This window comes from Pelodiscus sinensis, chromosome 12 (assembly GCF_049634645.1).
Source record: "Pelodiscus sinensis isolate JC-2024 chromosome 12, ASM4963464v1, whole genome shotgun sequence".
NCBI lineage: Eukaryota > Metazoa > Chordata > Testudines > Trionychidae > Pelodiscus > Pelodiscus sinensis.
Window position 1 is genome coordinate 45,857,042 of NC_134722.1, and position 25,728 is coordinate 45,882,769.

The window sequence follows — 25,728 nt, forward strand, 5'->3', positions numbered from 1 at the left end:
CAATGAGGAGGGAAAGACAATAACAGAAAATTTAGAAATGGCAGAATTACGAAATGCTTTTTTGTTTCAGTTTTCACCAAAAAAAGATTAGCAGCGATTGGACAAATAACATAGTGAATGCCAGTGAAAGTAAAGTAGGATCTTAGGCTAAAATAGGCAAAGAACAAGTTAAAAGTTACTTAGACAAGTTAAATATCCTCAAGTTGGCAGGGCCTGATGAAAATACATCCCAGAACACTCTGGATACTGACTGAGGTGATATTGGAGCCATTAGTGATTATCATCGAAAACTCATGAAAGATAAAAGAGATTCCAGAGGACAGAGAAAAGGCACATATAGTGCTCACCTATATAAGGAGAATAAAGACAACCCAGGGAATTACAGACCAGTCAGCTTAACTTCAATACCCAGAAAGATAATGGAGCAAATTAAGCAATCAATTTGCAAATACTTTGAAAACAAAATTTGTCAAGAAAAAATCATTCAAACTAACCAAACAGTTTTCTTTGACAAGGTAACAAGCTTTGTGGGTGGGGAGAAGTGGTATAGATGTGATATATCTTGACTTTAGTGGGACTTTTTTACAGTCTCTCACAACCTGCTAAATGGAAATACAACGTATATCGGGGTGGACAATAATTTTTGCCTGGGGGCCACTTCAAAAAATTTTGAAGTAGCCCCAGGCTACCCTGGAAGGGGTGGGGCCTAAACAGGAAGGGGCGGGGCTACCCCACCCCCAGTCTGGGGGTGGGGGAGCCCCTTTGCTCCCCCTTCCCACTAGGCACCCATGCCCTGGAAGAGGCTGGCATGCTCCCCCACCACCGGGCCAATCAGGGCCTGGGGGTGGGGGAGCACGGAAAGCCTCCTCCCACCTTGCGAGGTGCCACGGGCTCCTCGCAGGACCGGGGCAGGGCGAAGGAAACCTCACTCAGTTCCCCCGCCCGTGGGGGTGGGGGAGCACGTGAAGCCTCTTGCACTACCCCCTCCCCTCGCGAGCAGCGTGCAGCATTTCAAAGCACCACATGCTGATGGCAGGGTAGAAGGAGGCTTTGCGCACTCTCCTGCCCCCAGCCAATTAAGGCCTGGGGCGGGGGAGCAGCAGGGCCTCCGCAGGCCAGATCCACCCTCTTGTGAAGGCCCTTTTGCCCACCCCTGATGTAGATGGAGCTATAAGGTGAATACATACCTGGGTAGAAAACCATTCCCAGATAACAGTTTATCAGTGGTTCACAATATTGCTTGGTGTTCCACAAGTATCAATCCTGGGTCCAGTTCTGTTCAATATCTTCATCAATGATTTTGATAATGGCATTGAGAATACATTTATAGAGGTTGCAGACAATACCAAGATGGGAGGGCTTGCAAGTACTTTGCAGGACAGGATTAAAATTCAAAATGATGTGGTCAAACTGGAAAAATGGTCTGACATAAATAGAATGAAATTCAATAAGATCAAATATAAAGTACTCCACTTAGGGAGGAACAATCAATTGTACACTTACAAAGTGAGAAATGACCGCTTCGGAAGGAGTACTCCAGAAAAGGGTCTGGAGTCATAGTAGATCACAACCTAAACATGAATCAACAGTGTAACCTTGTTGCAAAAAAAAGCAAACACTATTCTCAGATATATTATCAGGAACATCATAAGCAAGACACGAGAAGTCATTCTTCCATTCGATTCTTCAATGCTAACGCCTCACCTGTAGTATTGTGTCCGTTCTGGATGCCACGTTTCAAGAAAGATAAGGACAAATTGAAGACGGTCCGGAAGAGAGCAACGAAAGTGATTAAAGTCTAGAAAACATGACCTATGGGGGAAGATTGAAAAAAAGGATTTGTTGGATCTCCAGAAGAAAAGACTGGGGCATGGGAGGGCAGAGATACAATAGTTTTCATTTCAAATACATAAAAGGAAGAGGAGAAATTGTTTTCCTTAACCTCTGAGGATAGGACAAGAAGCAATGGGCTTAAATTGTACAAAGGCCAGTTTAGTTTGGAGGTTAGGGAAAAAATACTAACTTTCAGGGTGGTAAAGCACTAGAATAAATTGCCTAGGGAGGTTGTTTCTATGACTGGTTACTTTCAAGAATAGGTTAGACATACACCTGTTAGGAACGGTCTGGTTATTACTTAGTCCTGCCTTATGTGCAGGGCATTTGACTAGACCTATTGAGGTCTCCTCCAGTTCTACACTTCAATAATTCTATACCATTAAATACATATGCTATTTGTATTGTTTTTTCCCAAATACAATCTATGAAAATTGGAGCTTTCATAAACGGATTTCACAGTCAATGAGTCACTTTGCTGACTCAAAATATAATCATGTTGCCTATCTGAAATGACCCAGCCTCAATGACTCCATACTTTGTGGGATAGATTGTGGCCTCCCTCATTAAAAGGTACTTTAGAGGAATATATCTGCAAGGATTCCCTCACAGAGACTCCCCACAAACGGTCCCATCACAGGTTATGGTTTGACCCTGCAAGAAAGAAAGTGTGCAGGGTACATAAACCTTGTGAATCTTAGGGGGCGTCAGCACCAAAATGGCCAGCAGGCAGCACCAGTGTGGTGAGTGGAGCCATGTCACATTCCCCTCTTCTACTGAAAGAGACCTCCACAGCATGCTGTCTTTTCGTGGTCCAAGAACTTTGCTTGGAAAGGATGTGAAAACTGGGCAGACCAGGTGGTCAGGTTTAGGACGGATGCAGATTATCCGACACCCCATCCAGCTTTGTGGACATTGTAGGAACATGTAATTAGTCCATAAGTGCGAGAGACAAGGCCCCATGGCCACAGCACCGTCCTTAGTCTCAGCAGCCCATCTTCTAGAGCTCCTTCTTCCTTTCCTGGGTTCCTGCCTGCACTGCTCTGTCCAAGGTGCTGCAGTTGCAGGCTACTCCAGACACCTTCCTCCCTCCTCAAGAACCAGGTCACTACTGTGTGCTCTGCTCTGCAACTCTTCTCATATGTGCCTGCTTGGCCCTCGATGACTGCTCCTCACAGAGCCTTGCCTATTGGTTGCTTCCTGCTCAGCCTCCATTGGGCTTTAACAACCCAGTGTGGGGCAGACACCGCATCACCGGGCGATCTACTCATGGAAACCCCACACATGAAGACTTGCAGATTCATGTCCTGTCTTTTTATGTGGGAGAAGAGAAAAAACGGCAAGAGAAATGGAAGCTTTGCTGCTACAGAAAGTCACACCATTTGAAAATAAAAATATATGGCTTTTACCTTGCAGGCCTCACAGGCCTATCACTACAAAGCATCAGAGGGGTAGCCGTGTTAGTCTGGATCTGCGAAAGCGACAAGGAGTCCTGTGGCACCTTATAGACCAACAGATGTATTGGAGCATAAGCTTTTGTGGGCAAAGACCCACTTCGTCAGATGCATGCAGTGGAAATTTCCAGAGACAGGTATAAATATGCAGGCAAGAATAAGGCTAGAGATAACGAGGTTAATTCAGTCAGAGAGGATGAGGCCCACTTCTAGCAGCTGATCTGGAGGTGTGAACACCAAGAGAGCAGAAGCTGTTTTTGTAGTTGTAGCATTCACGGTCTTTGTTTAATCCTAAAATGATGGTGTCAAATTTGCAGATGAACTGTAGCTCAGCAGTTTCTCTTTGAAGTCTGATCTTGAAGTTTTTTTGCTCCAGGATGGCTACCTTTAATTCTGCTACTGTGTCCAGGAAGATTGAAAGGTTCTCCTACAGGTTTTTGTATACTGCCATTCCTAATATCTGATTTGTGTCTGTTTATTCTTTTACATAGGGACTGTCCAGTTTGGCTGATGTATATAGCAGAGGGGCAACGGATTTTTCACCTTCAGTCCATTTGGTATGATGTTCAACCATTTGCAGTCCATTTGGTATGATGTCCATCCGTACATGGTGGCACATGATGGCACAGCGTATATTACATTGGTAGATGTACAGGTGAATGAACCAGTGATGGTGTGGCTGATCTGGTTAGGTCCTGTGATGGTGTTGCTGGTGTAGATATGTGGGCAGAGTTGGCACCGAGGTTTGTTGCATGGATTGGTTCCTGAGTTAGAGTTACTGTGGTGTGGTGTATAGTTGCTGGTGACAGTCCCTACGTAAAAGGGACTCTAGACTTATTCTTGCCTGTATATTTATACCTGCCTTTGGAAGTTTCCACTACATGCATCTGACGAAGTGGGTCTTTGCCCATGAAAGCTTATGCTCCTATATATCTGTTAGTCTATAAGGGATGTTGCCAAAGGGATGTAAATTAGACATACCGAAATTGCTAATGAAGTGGGGATTTAAATATCCCGCACTTCATTAGAATAAAAATGGCCACCGCTTTTTGCCGATGCGGCAATTTGCCAGCAAAAAGCAGCAGTCTAGACGGGGATTGGTCAACAAGCCTTTTCCAACTGATGCCTTATGCCCCGTGCAACGAGGTTGACAGGATCAGATGGAAAAGGCTTTCCTTGTTGACCAGTCCCTGTCTAGACTGCTGCTTTTTGCTGGCAAATTACCATGTCGGCAAAAAGCGGTGGCCATTTTTATTCTAATGAAGCGTGGGATATTTACATCCCACTGCTCTATAATGTACCTTGTCTCCTTACCATATGTAAACCCATTCTCAAGAAAGAAATATAAACAGAAAGTGAAGCAGAGTAGTATAGTCACGGTTTTAGCTTGCTTTTTAAATATCGGTCTTTCATATGGGATGGTTAAGATTTTTATAATAGGACTATATATAAAAACGTAGGTTTGTTTATGAAAAATAAAAATGAAAACAATGCCATAAGTTTTTAAAATGTGGCTTGCTTGGTATCCTCTAGCTCAGTGATCCTCAACCTTTCCATGGTCATGTCTCCCTCCCTCTTACCCTGTCTACTCCCCCGGAGCTGGGACCAAGAGTGGGGACATGGCTCCTAGGGAGGATGCAGCCAGGGGGAAGGCAGCTGAGTCTGGGGTGGCATCGGACCTGGAACCAGGAAGGAATGGAGCCATAGCTCAGGGCCTGAGGCTGGGGTAGGCCAGGGGTGGGGGCTGGGAGCCAGGGCTGTGGCTGAGGGCAGGGCCAGAGCAGAACTGGAGGCAGAGCAGAGCTGGGTGTTTCTACATCCCTGCCTCATGTGGAGGCAGTCATGGGCCCTGCCATGTCCCCAAAATGTTCCTCTGTGCCCCACAGTGTGAGGCCCTCTGCTCTAGCTACTGGAAAGCGCACTGACTAGCAGGGTTGGTACAGGCGGTAGAATCAGAAACAAAAGGCTAGTGAACCAAATACTCCTAGTCTTATAATTTACTGTTTAGATGTCCCCTTAACATGCCTTGCTTTTGAGACAGTCCTCTCCAATGAAAAATGTTCTGCTGACCACTAATTCATTGTCCACTTTGCTTCTTTTAGAATGAACTGAAGGAAACCCCTGGAAATTATAGACTCCTGCTCATTTCTATCATCCAGCATACACCCATCAGACACTTTGGCTCCATCTAGACTGGCAAGTTTTTCTGCAAAAGCAATTGCTTTTGCGCAAAAACTTGCCAGCTGTCTACACTGGCCGCTTGATTTTGCGCAAAAGCACTGACGTTCTACTGTCCGAAATCAGTGCTTCTTGCGCAAATGCTTTGACGTTCCCGTTCGGGCAAAAGCCCTTTTCCGGAAATGTTTTTGCACAAGAGGGCCAGTGTAGACAGCTAAAAACTGTTTTGTGCAAAAAAGCCGATGGCGAAAATGGCAATCGGGGCTTTCTTGCGCAAAACCGCGTCTAGATTGGCAAGGACACTTTTCCGCAAAAAGTGCTTTTGCGGAAAAGCATCCGTGCCAATCTAGACACTCTTTTCCGCAAATGCTTTTAATGGAAAAACTTTTCCATTAAGAGCATTTGCGGAAAATCATGCCAGTCTAGACGTAGCCTTTGGGTTTTTCATCATAGGTTAATTGATATTTTTCTTAGCTGATTCTGGGCTGTACAAGACCACGTGCCCATTGCCTCTGAGTACAATTTGGCTACGTATCATTACTTCTCACCTGTAAGCAAGCCAAAGCCACCTCTGACGCTGAGCTGTTCCTCCTAATAGATTTTCCATGACTTTTGCATCTCTGACTAGTCATAGCAGCACTGCAGACAGATCTTCCTGTGGAGCTGTGATCAGTCCCACGCTTGTCATGGCCAGGAAGAATCACTCTAGCCTGAGTCTTTTTACCTTCCTCACTCCCTTTTATTCTTCCTTTGACCAAACTGTGCACAGAAAGCCCTACCACAAAGCATAGTGCTGCATACATGGCAGGATAGGGTCACTCAGAAGAGCTATGAAGAGCAGAACTTTTCAGTTGATTGCAGCAGCGCAAGGCTGGAAATTAGTAACAGTCCAAGCAGTGACATTGCTCATCACAATTCTTGGTTGGTTGCGTGCAATGCCCATTGGAATTAAGTGAGAAAGGCAGCTGGAGTCGTGGGGATGCTGCTTTCTTAGTAATAGCAGGGATATTATAAAAAAAAACTCACTTTGGAAGCTTTTCTGGGGGGCTCTTGCAGGTCCTGAGATGGATACTGAGAGTGTTAACTGCATCCTTTTCACGGATGTTGAACACACTTCCCAAGGCACTGTGCTATGTAGTATAGGCAGCACTTGGGCCCTAAAGCGGTTGATCTCCAGACCAAGGTGAAAATCTTAATCATACATTTCTTTTGTCCACACTACAATCCCACCAGAGTTGATACATTAAATCCCTCAGTGAATACTCATTTTCTTCTTTTCCCTGATGACTAACGTGCTCAGCAGACTCCTCCAGCAATTGCTCCAGCAGGGCTCGTGTATTGGCTACACTATTTCATTCAGCAGTAAGGGTCTGGGTCCCACAGTGGCGATAGCTTCTCCTTTCCCTGGAATCAGAGACACCATTCAGAACTGAGCCAGTCTTGAAGATTTGTTCCATGCAGCAAGAAGCAAGTGCACTCTGCAAACAGAAATAACTTCTGCACTATAAAAGAGCCACTCCTGGAGGAAGTCAAGCGGTATAGTCCAAGTGGTTTCTCCAGTAATCAGAATAAGTAATGACTCTGATCCATCCGTTAAAAGGGGTTGACAAAGCAACTCACTGCCTCTCATCCCTCGATGTCTGTGTATTAAGAAAATGAAAGCAGATTAAAAGTCCAATCCCCACCTATGCCATTGGTCCATGTTAAATTGCTGACCTAGTCTATTTATTAACATCTATAAGGATCTTCGGCTTTCTCCTGCCTTAGACAAACAAATGTATATTGGTTTATTTTTATTGGAGAGGTTGCTCTTTTTCTTGGTAATGACTAGATGATGACTATTATTTGAAAATCTACATAAATAATGATTATTTCAGTGATGTGTTTTCTCACCAGTTCAAAGCTGAGTGCCAGGCAAATCTTTTCCTTTGGTCATGCACACCCATCCATCGTGTAAACAGAGACTCACCTGGAGACAAGTTTACCTTTGCACAGATGACTGTCCTGGGAGGCACAACTCAGTGGAAAAAGACAGTACGAACATTTCTCAGTTCCAGTTACACCATTGTAAATCTTAGCAACTCAACGGACTTCTAAGGTGCAACAGGTACTCGAGAATTGTGGATCGGGGTGCTGCTTCTGGTGGCATCTGTCCCTCTGATGCCCACTGAGAGAAGCACTTCCATTTCTGTATATAGATTTTGCAGGTGGATTGGGCTTGCCTATGAAGTGGAACCAGCTGAACTAGTTCTCATTCTAGTTCTTGAGCAGAGAACCATCGAGGTACCATGCCTTGAGGTGAAGCATGGGTAGGCTGGGGTGCTGTGTTGTTATCCCTGGTTGGTAGAAGAGATCAGGGTGGGAGGAAAGATGTTTGGGGGAAAGACTGACATCCTTGTGAGGAAGGGATACCAGGGTTGCCTGGGCCATGAGGGAACTATGAGTATGACTCTTTGCCCTGTCTGATTGTCTGTACTATTTTATTTAACAGTAGGATGGGTGGGAAGGTGTATAGTAGGTGGGAATTCCACTTGGGGAGAAAGGCATCTCCTAGGGATCCCCATGGTAGAGCAAAAGAGGTTGCACTTTTTGTTGTAGGTGGCAAAAAGATCTATTGCGGGGTGACCCCAATGGTGGAAGACGGATTTCAGAATATCATCATTCAGCTGCCATACGTATTCCAGAGGCAAGGCTCTGCTGAGAGTGTCTGTGGTGGTATTGAGGGCTCCTGGAAGACAGAAGGTATTTATGGTGATCTTGTGTGCGAGACACCAGTTCCATAGGGTGATGACAGGCAGCCATGAAGCACAGGGGCTCCAAAGCACGTGGCTGCAGTGTGTGCAGGGGCAGGGCAGGCAGGGAGGCTCATTCAGGAACCACTGCTGTCTACTAAGTCTCCTGGCAGAGCCTACCTCTGGCACCCCAGTCCCTCCTACCCCCAAACCTCTGCCCCCCCCCCTTGCACCCTTTCTGTACCCCAATTCCCTACTCTCGGTCATTATCCAACCCCCTCCAGTCCAGTCCTCCAGGTCACAACTGCCTCCTTCACCCAGACCCTCTCCCTTACCCAAATCTCCCTTCTGCACCCAATCTCCATCCCAGACCATGCACCTCCCCCCTTAATATAATGGAAGTGTGTGGCTCTCGACCACTTTCCAAATTCTTGGAGTGCCCCCCTCCGTCAAAAATTATTGCCCAATCTTTATGTAGGTGGTATCAAAAGCTTTCATGGGCACAACCCACTTCTCAGGATACCATCTACATATTTTATTAGTCTCTAAGGTGCTGTAAGACAACTTGTTGCTTTTTAAGTTTTTCCAGTTACAGACTAACTCAGATACCCCTCTAAACCCAAAAGACTGTTATACATTAATAAGGTAGGAAATGTATTCCTATTGTTAAGACTGCCTTACAAAGCATTCAGTAATAAGCTAATACTGGGCTCTTCCATTGCTGACAATATTATAAAATCACTCAAATACTAAATAAATAAAAATGTTATTTGTCGTGCAAAGGCATCTGTGTCATGTAAATACCAAACCTGAATTTCATCAAAATAAATGATAAAAAGCCAAGGAGAAACTCAAGGAAGTTATAAGGAACATTAAAATATAATTCAGGAACTTTCTAGTGGTTATAGACACAACTGTTTTGTGGTAAGTATAGATTGTAAAATATTCAATAGGACACACTATAAGGAAACCCATTGCAAATAGAGCAAAAATGCAGCATGATACAGCATGGAAAATAAACTGATTTATAAAAGGTTTCCAACAGAAACCAAACTTTATGGTAAAATCAATAGCAGTGGAGATAATAAATGCTGCTACAGTTATCCACCTTATTCATTTGTCAAACTGATCTAGAAGGTATATCATTTCTAAATAGTCCCATGGAACATCTTTAGCTATACAGTGAAGAGAAAGTTATCAACAGATCACTAAACAGAACAATGCTAAATCCCCAAGAATATATAGAATTACCAATTATATTAGGATTACCATATATTGTTACAGCCTGAAAACTTAAGACCACCACAGTCACATATTTATCAAAAGAAATGCCCTGCTTATTTTTCTTTCTGTTGGCAATGTTATTCAAAAGTTCTGTAACATCTTGACCATGGGCACCATGTAACCTTTCATTTCTACCAGAAGATCCCAGGGAAATTTGTGAATCAATAAACAGACTGGCTTTTGTCTCAGTTTACTGTCTACTTCATACCATTCAGATAAAGGAGTAGGAAGATCTTATTGTTCAGATGAAGCAGAAATACTTTCAGAAGGCTTATAGGAATAATATAACTGAGAATAATAGGAAGTTCATAGTCCACTACGCTGAAGTTTGAAAAATCTGCTAATAAATTGATCTTGAGCAATGTTCCTCTAATTTTTTCCCTTCAATATGTGGAATACATTTTGGTATGTGCACCAAGACATGCATAGATGTGCACCATAAGTAGAAATACATGCTGCCATATGCAGGCTCTCTACTAATCAGCTGGTTGACATTTGAATCTCTCCTGGGTGGTCACTCAAGCACTCAGCTTACAGGGAACACTGGCAAGGTATTCCTGATATGTAGAGAGAGCTAAGGCACAAAGACACTGGGCAACATGAACACAGAGGCTATTATAAGTAGAGACGACCATCTTTACATGTTCATTTTAATAAAAAGAGTTAGGAAAAATGGAAGCAGAAACAGGGAAGGCGTTTGCCTAGTCACATGACAGAGATATCCAAACTGTAAAGGGTGGAAACACAATGGCAGGAAAGAGACCAGAGACATTTTGGCAGCTGTCAGGAAAAATGAAAACTCTCTCATAGCTTTTACTCTTCTTGCAAGTCCCAAAGCCTTCCTCCCTGGCTATTTTTGTTTATATTTTCCTGGTCTGATTTAATATGATTAACCTCCCCTTAATGGGAGTACAGACTTCTTGTTCTGTGTTTTCACCCTGCCTCTCTGGCAAACAGCTCATTTTTCTTCTCAACTCCTGTTGGCGTGAGGCCATTTTAAAGTTTCCACTTAAAATACATAAAGTAGATCCCAAGCTCCCATGAGCTGGGAGTCAATGAGGAGCAGTTTCGCCTTCTTTCCCTTGCAAGCTCAGGGGCTCTGAGGAAACACAGGGTCAAGCTGGGGTAGGGGACTGAACTGCGTTTGACAGGATTTCCTTCTCACCCCCGCCTTTCCTTCTGAGGCGGAGGTGGGGTTGAAGATGGAATAGCCTGAGGGAAAGCTGGGCTAAAAACTTTTCAGTGACTGCTGCCCCCAAGCAGTGCCCTGCCCCTGGGAATGCTGAACAATGTGGGCGGGGTGTCAGAGAATCTCGCCTGCCCCGTGAGGGCGGGATGGGGGCAAGGACGTTATTTTGGTGCCTTATCAGCTACCAGCGCAATGACTAGTGGTCAAGGCGTGAGTTAGTGGGGGACGAGTCCGCCAAAACCAATCTGAGCCCGCGCTCCTCTCAGCCATGGAACATCCAACGGCTGCCCTGCCAGAGCGCGCGTTCCCCCCAGCTGTGGAACATCCAACGGCTGCCCTGCCAGAGCGCGCGCTCCTCTCGGCTGTGGAATATCCAAGGGCTGCCCTGCCAGCGCGCGCGTTCCCCCCAGCTGTGGAACATCCAACGGCTGCCCTGCCAGAGCGCGCGCTCCTCTCGGCTGTGGAATATCCAAGGGCTGCCCTGCCAGCGCGCGCGTTCCCCCCAGCTGTGGAACATCCAACGGCTGCCCTGCCAGAGCGCGCGCTCCTCTCGGCTGTGGAATATCCAACGGCTGCCCTGCCAGAGCACGTGCTCCCCTCAGCTGTGGAATATCTAAGGGCTGCTTGAGCGCATGCTCCCCTCAGCTGTGGAATATCCAAGGGCTGCTTGAGCGCGTGCTCCCCTCAGTTGCGGAATATCCAAGGGCTGCCCTGCCAGAGCACGTGCTCCCCTCAGCTGTGGAATATCTAAGGGCTGCTTGAGCGCGTGCTCCCCTCAGTTGCGGAATATCCAACGGCTGCCCTGCCAGAGCGCGCGTTCCCCTCAGCTGTGGAACATCCAATGGCTGCCTTGCCCCAGCACAGTCCCTGGCCTGAGTGTGAGGCACAGCTGACAGTACTTGAAAAGGCAGCTGCTGCACAGTTAATAAAACGTGACATTCCCAGTGCAACACCAGGTGTCTGACATGTATTGGATTACTTGTTAAATCAGCCCTCACCAAGGAAGATGCTTTTAAAATAGTACCTCAAAATTTAAATTTAATCATCAGTTTGGGAGCAGGTGGCTCTCTAACTCCCTCACTACCAGAACAGGGGCTGTTTGACTCATTCAAGTAATTGAGGACCCTTACCTCCGGATTAGACATGTTGGCACCATTCCCGATTACCTATAATGTTGATTTCCCCCAGGTCCCTGAACAGTGTTACTTGTGGCTTGATCGCTTGGCTTTGCTTTGCATTCCCTGCCTTTCAGCAGTGAGGCTGAGGCAATGCAGACTGTAGGTTTCTTTCATCAGCTCTTCCTTAAAGATTAAAACAATTTGAATGCATTTTAGCTCCAATGGTCTTTTAATGAATAGTTCCTTTTTATGTGGACAGCAGAAGTACCTCCTAATCTATTGTGATTAGAGTAAAGCATTATATGGTGGCTGGGCTGTCTTAAGAGTCTTGCTAGTTCTAGGCAAACTAAGCAGCTATGGAGTGCGAGGGTAGTGAAGGAAGCAACTACACAAGGGTCTGGTGTTTCTGGAGCTCCTGGCTACCACCACTGCTACTTCAGTGGAAGTACTTGCTGTGGAAGTGCCACGGCTTCAGTGGCCACACCTGCCACTAATGCCTTCCACCTTGCCCTGAGGCCTGCAGTGGCTGTCGGCTCTGCTACAAGGGGGTCAGATTTTGTATAGGTCAGCAGGAATGGCCAGGCCAAACCTGAGGGTTGCTGGGATCCCGTGCAGCAAATTGTAATACTACTCACTCAGAAACTGGACAAACCTGAGTGAGTTCCACTGAAACCCTGATGCTCCCTCCCCCTCTTTTCTCCCATAATCACAGAACTAATCGAAGGCTTAACGCACCCTCCACAGAAGGTTCAACATGCCCCCTCTGATTGAGAACCTGTTCCAGGAAGTAGGATGGGGTGTCCTCCTTGAAGTTTTGCCTAGCAACACAGGTTGTCATGAGCAGCCGCTGGTCCATTTTATTTAGGGTGTGTCTAGACTAGAGTTTTGTCGACAAAAATGGACTTTTGTCGACAAAACTATACCTGCGTCTACACTACCGCTGAGTTCTGTCGACATAACGTCGACAGAACTCAGCAGTTTTGTCAACGCTGGTAAACCTCATTTTACGAGGCATAGCACCTTTTGTCAACAGAGTTCTGTCGACAGAAGGTGTTATCGCATCTAGGGTTGTGTCTAGACTACAGGGTTTTGTCGACAAAGCAGCTTGCTTTGTCGACAGAACTGAATGTAGTCTAGACACTCTTTGTCGACAGAAGCTTTGTCGACAGTATCTGTCGACAAAACTTCTGTCGACAAAAGCCTGTATTCTAGACGTACCCCTAGACAGGTAAATTTAAGAATTCTGGGTGAACTCTTGAGCTCGCTGGCTCTATGGTGGTGGTCACCAACCAGTAGATCAGGATCTACTGGTAGATCTTGGAGCCTCTGACAAGTGATCCTGTCTAGTTTGGCTGGGAGGCTATCAAGTGCCGGCACGTCAACTGCCCCTCCCCACACTGCCTGCTACTTATGCTCAGAGCCTCAGAGCTGCCCCCTTGGAGCCTACTGTTTGTTGTGCAGGGTGGGGGAGATAGAGGCAGGAGGGTGCTGATGTCACTTTGGCCCCCTTTCCTGTATCCCATCTTCACAGAGTAAGGAGGGTGGGGCCTCAGCAAAGAGGTGGGGCAGGACTTTGGCGAAGGAGTGAGTCAGGGGTATTTGTGTTTGCGGTAGATCCTGGACTGACTTAAATTCAAAAAGTGATCTTGTGCTTTAAAAGGTAGGAGACCACTGCCTATGGTAAATTTTACCACAGAACTTCTTGATTGCACCCGGTAAGATTTTCCCTTCGGGTGCTCACAAGAAGTATGGTATAAAGAGTCATAGTTCTATGACATATGTGTAGCATTAGCTAGGGGTTGCTCCCTTCATGTATTTTAAGTCTGAGAAAAAAAAATTGTCGTAAAAGTTTGCACATAAATTTGTTTTGTTGACGTATAGCAAATTAATAGACAAAGCTAAACTAAACAGGAATTTTAACACATTTTCTGTTCCTGAAATGAATCCACACATGTTGAACAATAATCTAAAAGTTTAATGAAAATGCTTTAGAATATGAAAGCCACTGCAGCAGATGGCATATTATTCATTTAAACTATCCTTATAAACCATATCAAAATATATCCAGCAATCAAAACCCCATTTTCACTTACAGGTTTTGCACAGATTTCCTCTTTTGACTTTTTAAATGTCCATATAGTGAAAAAATACTATACACTTTTCACTAAAATGTTGGAAATTGTAAAGAATGTACAAGAATGTGCAATGTTAAGAGCAGTGGTGACTTCAGCTTTACTTGTAACATATCTGAGTTCCTTAAATGTGCTGATGTCTCTAAGAAAGTGTAACCATGATGCTGCTAATCAGCACTGATATTTATCGCTGCCCCTCAGAGAAGCCCTATATATTCTCTGAGGACCATTCTTGGAAGCATTACAATAAATTGTGAAGGTGTAAGGTAAAGATCAATCATTTCATATGCATCTTCTCCTGTAAAAGAGGCTCTTACAAGTGCCATCCTACTTATTTAGCAGCATGGTCATTCTATACTGGAACAGGTGAGCTCTGCACCAGTAATTAAAGCACGAATAATTGCTGAATGAGTGAAATTACATTTTAATACATTTTGGAATTGCTCCACGTAGCAAACCGTGGGGTTTTTTTCTTTATGCAAAAAGGAAGAGAAACGTTGTGTTCAACCCAAATGAAATTTCTTGGTTCAGACACTGAACAAAGAAATAATTTTTTTTTCAACTCGAGTCCTGACCACAGAACTTTCTATTGGCTGAACATTGAACCAAAGAGACAACAAGCACGGCTCAGTATTACAATAAGCATTGTGCAAAGCAGTAGCCTGCTTCCTTATAGGCAAAGGAACTGAGATCCAAGTAAGTAATATAAAAGAATTGCAAAGATGTTATTAAAAATGTTGATAGGTGTGAAACCAAGCTGTGTTCATATGGTGACACGCACACCACTGACACAAAGTCCATGTTTGTTTGCATGTCTGTCTTCTGAACTTGGGAGAAGGCCTGTCTTTCGGGTTGATATCAGTTATCCTATTTTTTCATTAATATTATTTTGAACCATGTTGTTTTTTCAGTTATTTCCATGTCTTACACAACATCATCTAGACGACCTTGCATCAAATGGACAGGAATCAGCTTTTCTTCTGTTTGTTTTTAGGAAATTATGAGTCACATTAAGGGGAAAAAACTGCAACCTTAAAAAGGGGATGCATTGATATTTGATGCAGTAAGACACTAGCCGTTCAGAACTGTAAAAAGCCAATATTCATTACTGTAAGGCTCCCTCACTGTCAGGCTGGCTGGGGAGGCTAGAGGGTTGGCCAGGTATTTAGTGGGAATGTTTATAAAGGAATTCAATAAAAGTTGACTTCCAGGGTGCAGATGTTTTCTACAACTCTAGGCCCCATGGCAAAGAGCCTTATCCACTGCAGTCTCGTGGTGCAAGTACACAAGAAGGCAGAGCATACCAAGCTGTCTTAGTGAGCGAAGCCTCTAGCCATTGCACAGAAATTGGTAACCAGTAAAAGCTTCTATAGGATATAGTTGTCCAGCTGAAACTCATGGAGTGGCTTTCTAGGAGGGACAGGGGACAAGTGTTTGTTTTTCATTTATTTTCTTCCTTGTCTGGAACCTCCACAGAAAGAACCTGTTCATTGCTTTGTGGGATAGGACTCATGCGAATTAAGACTGAGTTATCTGGAGACTTTGAGATGATATCCTCACCAGCTGGGTCATCTGATTTGCAGGAGGCATTAGGTGAACGACAGTGGACTGGTGATTTTGGTGGAATTGGAGTGGAACTGGAATTCTGGAACACAAATAAAAAAAAGTAAACATGATGGGGCCCTAACCGATGACTGGAATCTTTTGGTACTACTACAGTATTTGTTAACCTGATTTAAAATGTCTGACAGAGAGGGAGAAGAGAATTTCAAGACATTTTACTGTGTCCAAACTTATTATCAAGATTTCACTCCACTATCATGTTTTTCGTTTTAGTAGGGGAAGGTGAATTATGTGCTCAAGAAACAGCTAGAGATCAAAAACTCTCAGACTTTAAGGCAAACCACAGCCAATGGGAACTGTGAGGCTCTGTGGCTGCAGAGCCAGTAAGTAAACAAACCAGAGCGGCCTGGTAGCAGCTTTCTGCAGACCACTTTCAGAAACACTGCTCTAAAAAACATAGGCCTCTCCATTTTACATCAATTAGCTGGAAGCAGCAACAGTCTCCAAAAGTGCTTTACGTAGACCAGCAACTGGAGAAGAACAAAGACTGAATGCAATGCCTTAATTATGGAATTCATTCTTCATTTCTATCCAAAATATGTAGTATAAGTTAGCATCCATATTTTCTGCTGCTTTTAACTATTCTTTAATCATTCTTACAACATTTAAGTATAAGAAGCCTTGTTATTCTTTTATGAAGGACATTAGAAATACATTTCTTTGTTCTATGAGTCTTTCTAGGTACTTGTATGGCCCTCTTTACTATTATACCTTAACACTACTAGTAAGCAAACACTTTTGGTTATGATGCATTTCATATAATATACTGATTATAATACTCAAGTATAACTAATTAATAAAAGAAGAGCCTTTTATTATATTAATATTAAGACTTATACTTTCTTAAATTCAGCAAATCATATGCAGATAGAATCACTATGGAATTTTGGAACATGACTTCTGCTACAGTCATACGGATACAAAGTTGCACCGATAGACTTCCGTATGAATGCTGGATGTCTGGCTGTGTACCTGTCGTCACTTTCGCATAACATGGGTCGGCTCTATGAATGTTATACAGTACAGTGGTTGTGTAATGTGAGTATACATCCACTGCAGACTATAATGCAACCTAGTTTTTTCACATAATTACAATCTCCTCAAGTGAAAAACTAATGTGTTCTCCTACTAGGCTACACACCAAGTTGATGAATTAGCTCACTGGCACTGGATTATGATGCCTTTCTGCAAAGGTTTCCTCAATCCTTCGAGGACCACTTTTCCATTTATTCCATATTTCTCTCAAACTTAATTGTACTTCATGTGAAATATTTGGGTCATCTCTGCTGATTTCCTTCTGAACACGTCATTCTTCACATAATCACTATGATTCCCACCGTAGATAGTCCCAGCAGCAAATGAAAGAATAAATTAACATTTGGATTGGGATCAACCAGTGGTTTATTATTAGTCAGCTGAAATATGGACTCTATTCTGTAGAAATATGGACTCTTCGTTAAGTCTCCATCAACCATGGTGCAAGATGATTGTTTCATTGGGAATAAAAGAACAAAACTGTCAATCCTTTGTCCTTACCTGCATATCTTGCATATCTTGCATTGCTTTCAGCTCCTTCAATTTCCATCTGAGGTGGGCAAGCTTTCCTTTGCCTCCAGTCTTTCCTGCAGCTGCCAGAGCAGCTTGAAAGAGTCTAGGAGTCCCAACTTTTGGAGGAATGATAAGCACATCTTTTGACGTGCCTTTTCCTTCTTTGGGTTTATTGTTTTTTTTCAGCATTTTCCTAAAATAAGAAAAAAAAACCCTAATTGTCTCCAGAGATAGGCAATTTAAGAGTGATTTTCTAACACAGACAGTTCATGTTTTGCAGCAGTTAAAGGCACTCTCGCAACCTTAGGCTTTGTTGAAAAGAAGAGCTGAGAAAATATCGAAAAAAACCCCCGTGATTATTTTGTTCAAATTGTTGAAATGCAACAAAGACAAATGTAGGAGAAAGCGCACCAATACAGGATGGGGCGTCAGCAGCTTGACAGCAGCACTGCTAAGAATGAATGGGGAAATGTAGTGGATCACAACCTCAAATGAGTCAGCAATGCAATGTTGTTGCAAAAAAAGCAAATGCGATTGCCCTGCAAGTCATGGGAGGGGATAGTACTATGTTACTCAGCTGGAGTACCATGCCCAGTTTTGTTCACCAATGTATAGAAAGGATGTAGAGAAACTGGAAAAGATCCAGAGGTGAGTGACAGAGATAATCAAAGGGATGGAATGAAAGTCATATCAGCAAAAGCTAAAGGAACTAGGAATGTTTAGTTTGGAAAAGGGGAAATTAAGAGGAGACATGCTAGTGGTCTTCAAAGACTTGAAAGGCAGCCATAAAAAGGTAGAGAATGGTTGTTCTCTCTTGCCACAGAGGGTGGGACTAGAGGCAATGACATCAAACTACAGCATGGCAGATTTAGTTTCAATCTGAGGGAAAAACTTCCTCGCTGTACGAACATTAGGATAATGGAACCAACTACAGTAGACTTCCGATAATCCAGCACCTTTAGGACCTAGGGGGTGCCGGATTATCAGATATGCCAGACTATCAGAAGGGGGGGGCTATGAGGGGACTGGGGTGGAGTGGGGGGGATACGCCCCTTGGCACTGCGGGACCAACCTGGCAGCACCCCAGCTGCTCTGCCCCAGGCCTAGGGTAGTAAACAGAGAACTGTTCTGCAATGGCAGGGTGATAAACTAGATGCCCTACTCAGAGATTTCCATTCCTGAAGTATAAATGATACCCTGACAGGCCTAAGATGAAAAACAGCAATAAATTAGGAAAGGACATTTATAGCATGTCCCTCAGCAAAACTGATAAGAGAAATACATCTTACACTACGGGTGGGATTTCTAGGAGTCAGAATCTTACGACGTAGGGCATTCAATTGTTCCACCAGCCCCAAAGAAGGATAATTATACTGCCGCACAAGCTGAACAGGAACCAGACTGTGCAAGGTATCCTTCTCTATATACCGAATACGCAGTTGTGTAGGGCACCCACATATTCGAGGCCATATTCATGGAGGTTAGGTCCATCAATGGCCATTAGCCAGGATGGGTAGGAATGGTGTCCCTAGCCTCTGTTTCTCTAGAGGTAGATGACAGGGGAGGGATCACGTGAGGATTACCTGTTGTGTTCCCTATCTCTGGGGCATCTGGCATTGGCCACTGTCAGCAGACAGGATACTGGGCTGGATAGACTTTTGGTCTGACCCCGTTTGGTCATTCTTATGTTCTTATGGGCACCACTAGGCCTTAATGTCCACGAGCCCATCTCTTCCTATCCCTGCTCTGTGGCCCTGCTTCCTCCAGCGAGGATCTAGTTAACTGAAATGTGACAAAGCTTGCCAGACCTATTAGCAGAACACTGACTCCGTGAAAGAGCCATTCAAGTGGTAATGAAGCTCTTTAATAGGCGTTTGCCAACCCCAGGTCTGTACTGCCAGTTTCTGAATCGACTGTATTAGTCGACAGGACCTTAGTTTACAATTTGCTTTCAAAATATTTCATTGGTTTGTTGCTGAAAGTGATAATATCACATCTCTAAAAAACTGTCGCCCCCTCTCCTTCCGTTGAGCACAGGGACACCAGTTTAATATTACTATGTGGGGCTCTATAAATCCCAAGGAGGATGTGATTCTGGAAGTCTTCCTCCCTCTTGGTCCCAGAAGAGGTGGGGACATCTGCTCCAATCCTGTACACGGTGCGGATGACTTCCCCTTGACACGTTGGATCAGCTGCACGGGCCAGTGCATAGGTTTGGGGAGCCGGCTCTGCTCACTCCCCAACCGTAAGTGTGAAACAAGAAGCAGAGGCTGCTCACCCCAACCTCTGTGTTACTACTTGTGATTTGGGTTGTCTGTGCTGAGGGGAGCAAAGAGATCCCTACATTTCCTGAATGGTAGTGCAGCAAGTGTCACAGTTTGGCTTTTACAATGCAATTTGATCGAGGCAGATACATTCTATTTTCTTGTGAAAAGTACCCTGGGAGTTTTTAAAAGACCACAAACTATTACGCCTCAGTTTAACATCCCCTCTGAAAAACACCAATCCCAGTAGGAAAGCCATTAGTTCAATGCTAACTCAGAGGGAAGAGCAGAATTTGCTGAAACATCAACAATTCCCATAGCACCTATATTTTTCATTTCTATCTAAGTCCAGGTGAGGCTCTCAAGTCTGTTTCATTTAGAGAACTGCTGTAACGGAGGCAAAAAAATAAATCTATTTATACTCTAGCATGCTTAACATTGAACATTTTCCTTGAACGCTTACAGAGCAATTTCTGTAATGTGCAACCCCAAAGACCACATATTCTTCAAGAGATTGAAAATTGTACTACATCTGCATGTTGATGATAAATGACATTTTAGCAGCATCCTGTCACTCACTTAGCCTTTCTACGCAGCAGCTTCTGGGATTCTGGATAATGCACCAAAATTTCATTCAAGTCTTTCTTATCCAAGATGAAAAGGTTAGTAAATCCGTGGGCCACAACATTTGCCGTGCGTCGATTTCCACCTCCCACTGACAACAAGCTAATGAAAGCAAGAAGTATTAAAATGATTGTATATAGGATCAATACAGCTTTTATTATTTAAAATCTGTGCTTTCACGCGGTTTGATGGCAGAGTTTGCTTCAGGAGTGAATGTACTCAGAGCTCAGCTTTTGCTAACCATGGCATTTTACACATCAAATTTTAAGTATTTTTATGTTACGTTGGCATGAAAGTCACTACATAAAAACGATTTCATTGTAGTCATTTTATAATATCGCTCTTTAAAAAAAACAGGCTAATATAGACAGAAATGTACTCACCATCAGTGTGTTACAAATCACTATTGCACTCTGGGTAGCTACGCACAAGTGTAGGATATTAACAATAGTAGTGACTCTGCTTGACATATTAATGTAATAACCCACTTTATTTAGGATATGCAGGTCAGCATTTTAGTTCTACCCTTCTTAAGTAGACTGCAGAATATGTAGATCATGGCCAATAGGAATGCATAGATTTTTTAAACTAAAATATTCCGTTTTCATGTTTGTATCGCCTGGTCTTTTTTCTGCTTTGGGATCAGATGACCTGAACAGCCAACCTAACTCATTATAAATAGATTATCATCTTGATAATAATGAGCTGTGTTCACTAGGCGTTGCTTTCACTGATCCTCACCCATATGAATAGAGCTGTGCATGGATCAAAATTTGTATCTGAATCCACATCCATATCTGCAAAAATGAACTGCAGATACCCATGTATGTAATGCGGATATCGGCAAATTTTCAAGGTTCTTGATATAAAACTTGTATCCTCATCCATATTTGCCAAAATGAGTCACAGATCTCTGCATCTACACATGAATTCCCTCCCTGAAGGCTTATCAACAAAGGTCACAAAAGGCCTAGAACAGAAACCGTGCTATGATTTCTTTTCACTCTGTTGGTATTGGAAAGGCATGATCCAAGTTGGAATAGTGAGTTTTCTCCATTTATCTTCCACTTATTTGAAAATCAACAGTATAGTTTACTGATTGATTCAGGATGACTATCCCTGTTGGAGGCCTTTGGTAACCCCGTTTTCATCTATTTCCAACCATATTGTGGTCAATGATCCTTTCAGCTGAGAACCACTGCCAATGACTCAGACCCAGGCTGTTTTATCAGCCAGGATGGTTGTTGTTGACCAAATATAAAACACTCGTTCCCTTTTTTGTCTTCCCCAAGGAAGAGTGGCCTTTGCAACTGTCATTGGACAACTAAATCAGTCCATACTGTGTTTATTGGCATAAAATAGAGGCAGAGGGACAATGACAATCTGAAAGTTTAAAATTAAAAAGTGGAATTTATTTGTATTAAGAGATCCCTGTGTCCCTTTTAAATTACAACACCAGATAGGTCCTAGTAATGGACACACTTTCCCAGATCTTATTTCCAAATTTTGTTTCTCTGCCCTTCTGCCTTATTTCCCCAACGTCCTTCTAATTTCATCCCCTGGCTTTCTTCTCCCAGTTCCCCAACGATCCTTTCTCTGACCTTATTTCTCCAAACACAGATCCAGCTTTCAGAGTCACAAGCACAGTTTTGCCATCAGGCCCTCCAAGGACCTGCACCTGTCCAGCTTGAATGATGTACATCTCTCGGCCAATTTCCCCCTGCAATAAAGATTAGAACAAATTGTGCACTGCTCACCCCAAGGTAGCCCAGAAAGAGGGGAAAAAAAAGTATGGAATATATAGAAAGTCCCTCATCCTCCAAGTGAAATGATTCAATTACTCCATTAATAAGTGCCCACGAAACTCATGATACCACCTATATGTTGTCATGATCATGAGGGTTAGCCAGCAGCCTGGGGACTAAGGGGTTAACTGTGTCCCTTACCTAGCCAGGTGGAGTGGCCAATAGGAATGTAGGTAGGAATTTCAAACTGGGACAAAGGAATTTTTGGTTTTTCCCTCCTTTGTTCGGGGCAGTTCTCTCCAGCTATTGAGGGGGGCAGACGCTATGTTTCCCTCCAAGAAAAGATTCTTTCTTCACTTTCTGTAAGTAGGGCAAAGTTTAGATAAATCCGTTAAGTTTTATTGTTTATGGGTTGGGTATGAGATCTGCTGTCTGTGCACTTTTTAAAAGATGTTAGGCTTCTCTTTGTAACTAAGTTCTAGGCCCATGGAGTTTCTCCATGAGTATATTATTTGTTACTCTTCCATCTAGTTATTATGTTTGCAACAGGAATATTGTGGTGATAATAAAAGTTTTCTCTTTTCTTTTTATTAACCTGGTATTGGTTAATAGGGTGTCCTGGTTTGTACTTTAGGGGTAAGATTTCCCAGGTGACCTTTCCCCTTATTTGTCACATCAATACTTGGGTGGTGGCAGCGGAAGTTTTATTCCCAAAATCTAGGGTTTTAAGATTTTGGGGGGAAGTTTTATACAAAAGCCTGGTAGATAAGGTTTTGGGGTACATTTGCTGGCCCCCACTTCTGCATTTATCATGCCAGAGTGGAAAGGGAGCCATGACACATGTTTTGTTAGTCTTTAAAGTGCTACCAGACTATTTGTTGGGTTTTTTTAAGTTTATCCTGTACAGACTAACTTGGCTACCCTCTGTAGCTTCCATTAATATTGTTTTGTTCTGTTTCGTACAGATCTTTTCATAGCTTTCATGACAAGAAGACTCGAGGTTCCAAAATGGGGGAATAGATTTTATCATCTGTGTATTTTTGTTAAAATGCTTCTCAACCTTTTTTTTCTAAATTCGTTCCTTTGGTTGTTGTTTAGTCCTGTTTATTCTGCCTTCCCCCTGTACTTTTTTCAATTAGTGTTAATGCTGCACCCATTTAAATCAGCAGAGGTCACTCTTTGCACAATATGATCATTATCACCAAAAGTGATACAGAGAACGTTTTTTGCTTCGAAACTCCCTTGCACAACTTAATCAGCTCCTGATTATCTTCTCCTTGCTTGAGGGAACTCTCAGGAAGTGTAGCAAAGGAGGTGAAACACAGGAGTATCCAAAAGTGTCTATACTGTTCTGGGGACTGTTGTGGCTTCTGGCATAACCTGGATGCTGCCTTATTTTCCAGCAACATTGTACGACTGCCTACAGCAGGAGTCAGTAACCTTTCCGAAGTGGCATGCCAAAATTTAACCCTCCTTCCCTGGGCTCTCCCAGGATGGTAGGAGGGGCTCTCTCCACCACCCACCCCGTGGACCACCTGGGTCAATGCAAACCTTTCTGTGGACTACCCGTTGCTAATGGAAATTCACTGTTAATTACATAATTACACCCGAGCCATTTTGCTAGGGCTGCAGCTGAGGAGAACGGTTTAATTTAAATTATTAAACAATTAAGTGTTTTCATTTTCTCATGTTAGTCGATCAAACTTCATTTCAAATAAAGTTAAATATTATGTCCAACACAAAAGGTTTCAATGTTTTCTTTATTTATGTCAGGGGTGGGAAACCTTTTTTGGATAGGGAGTCACTGACCCACAGAAAAATCAGGTGGGGACTACACACGTGAGAAGCAAAACAATTCCTCCAACCCTCACTGATGTGGTCCCCAGCTGAGACAACTCACTCCTCTGGTGTTCCAGTCCCCATAGGGCGAGGGGAAGGGACAGGGAGGACTGAGGTTCAGAACTTTCCATAAGCCAGATTTACTTTTCTGGGGTTCCAGAGTTAGTGGATTTTATGAACCCCCTTAGGCTCTGGGGTGGAACAGAAAGGAGGGGTTTGATGCGTGGGACAGGGCTGCCAGTGAGTGGGATAGGGATGCAGGACGGGGTGAGGAGGGCAGGGTCTGGAAGGGAGTTGGACAGCAGGAGAGGGGGTGGGGTGGGGGTACGAGAGGGAGTTTGGGGGCGGGAGGGAGCTGGGGGAGTAACCCAGAAGAGGGGAGAGGGTAAGAACGCAGCCAAATAGCTAGTTGGGGAGGTAGGCAAAGAAGTGGGGAGTAAAAGAAAGTGCAGCTTCTGCAAAGTAAAATTGTATCCCCCCCCCCACATCTTCCCTCTGCTCCAGCCTCATTCCCATAATCCCCACAGTCTGATCCCCTGCATCACCCCATGCCCCTCAGTGCAACCCCCGCCCCCTCCCATCCTGCTCCTGTCTCCTCCTCCACCCCCCCCCCACATCCCTGTGCCCCCAACGCACTCACGGGCAGGGCAGCAGCGCTGGGGCAAGGAGAAGTGGGGGGGGGGAAGAGAGAAGGGGGCGGGCACGGTGTCTTCCCTGCCAAGCTCAGCCCCTTACCTACAGGCTGAGGCTCCGGGGCTGGGGCAGGCAGAGCTCAGGGCTGCCCAGATCTGGCTCCAGCCGGGCTGTGCACAGAGGGGCACTGGGGAAGGGGGTCCCTGACCCCACACATAGCCCATGGGAAGCAGCCAGCCCTGCCCCCTCCCAAAACAAGAAGCCTGTAGCCAGGAAGGGGATAGTTAACCCCTTAGCTCCCAGAAGCTGCACACCCAGGCAGGGCAGGGGCAGTCCCAGGGGGACACATATGCTTCTCTCACCCTCCTCCCAGCAGGAAGTTGGAGTTAGTGCTCCAGCCTGCAGCTATGCGGCTGAGGCTGGAACCACTGTACAAGCTTCCAGCTGCATGGGGGGGTAGAGGGGGAAGGAGAGGTGGGGCTAAGCTCCCACCCAGCATGCTACGGGAAATCAGCTCGCATGCCACTTGTGGCACGCGTGCCGGGGATTGCCGACCCCTGGCTACAGGCTGCTCTACAGCCCAGAACAGGCACAACACTTTGCATGCCATCCCCTCCCACTCTTGTCCCCCACATAACTCTCTGGCTCCTCTTCACACCCTCAGTGCACACCTACCAAGAAGCTGTACAGCAGGGAAGCATGAAATTGCAATGTAAGTCAACCCTATTTCTGCACCGGGAAAATTTCCCAGGAAGCCTAAAGGTTTCTTTATGCCTCTGGGTGGTTGTAGTGGCAACCACAATGTGGTCCCTTCTCTCATTTAGCCTGGTGTATATCCTTGCCAAATGCACTGGCAAGCAAAATCCATATCACTCAAACAATGACCTTTCACATCAGGCCCTACCTCTTTCCCAGAACAGAGAGAATCACGTTATGCCAGGTCTCTAAACAGAATCGAGGGAAAGAAAATGCTTGTTACCTTCTTGCACACATAGTCATTGGGTAAGTAAACAACAGATCTGAGCCTCTTCAACATGTCGAAAATCATCTGCCTGTCGCAGCCCTGAACCCAAAAGAGGAAGCAGAATTACTGAGTTTGCAGGCACCTCTGAGGAGTCAAGTAATGTATGACCTGAGAAAGCAGACAGTACCTGAAAGAGCGCCACCTTGCTAACTATCTCATAGTTCACATCAACAGCAATATCCAGCCGCATCTTGTCTGGCAGCTGCGCCATCAACTCCGATTCGTCTGTTAAAAGGGAAAACGTAACAAAGAACTTGCCACTTACAAAAATGTACCTAGCTTTCTAATATGGAGCTCAGTAACAAATCAGTGCAAAGATGAAGGGTCAGACTGTGCCTTTCCCCAGCCGGATGAGTTAGCGGGAATTGCAGGTTTTTCCTACACAAGAGGCTGTAATTTGGCCAATTATCTCAATTCAGCTAACTTCATCTATCCTGGGGGTTGCATTGTGATCATGCTTGTTCACAAGCAGACTAGGAAATTGAATTCTGGTAGTGGCGTAGTGTAC

General features: G+C 44.4%; 1 protein-coding gene across 1 annotated transcript in view; it reads right to left on the minus strand.

Moving 5' to 3' along the window:
* Positions 1 to 13,755: 13,755 nt before the first annotated feature.
* The window catches only part of LOC102447101 (cyclic nucleotide-gated channel beta-1), a 47,200-nt gene continuing 35,227 nt past the window's right edge, over positions 13,756 to 25,728 (minus strand). The window contains exons 15-20 of the mRNA XM_075940450.1: positions 25,348 to 25,445; positions 25,176 to 25,259; positions 21,581 to 21,699; positions 19,935 to 20,081; positions 17,080 to 17,284; positions 13,756 to 15,565 (exon numbers count right to left, since the gene is read on the minus strand). Coding sequence (XP_075796565.1) covers positions 15,362 to 15,565; positions 17,080 to 17,284; positions 19,935 to 20,081; positions 21,581 to 21,699; positions 25,176 to 25,259; positions 25,348 to 25,445 — 857 coding nt within the window. The 3' untranslated portion in view covers positions 13,756 to 15,361. The remainder of the gene's footprint in view (positions 15,566 to 17,079; positions 17,285 to 19,934; positions 20,082 to 21,580; positions 21,700 to 25,175; positions 25,260 to 25,347; positions 25,446 to 25,728) is intronic.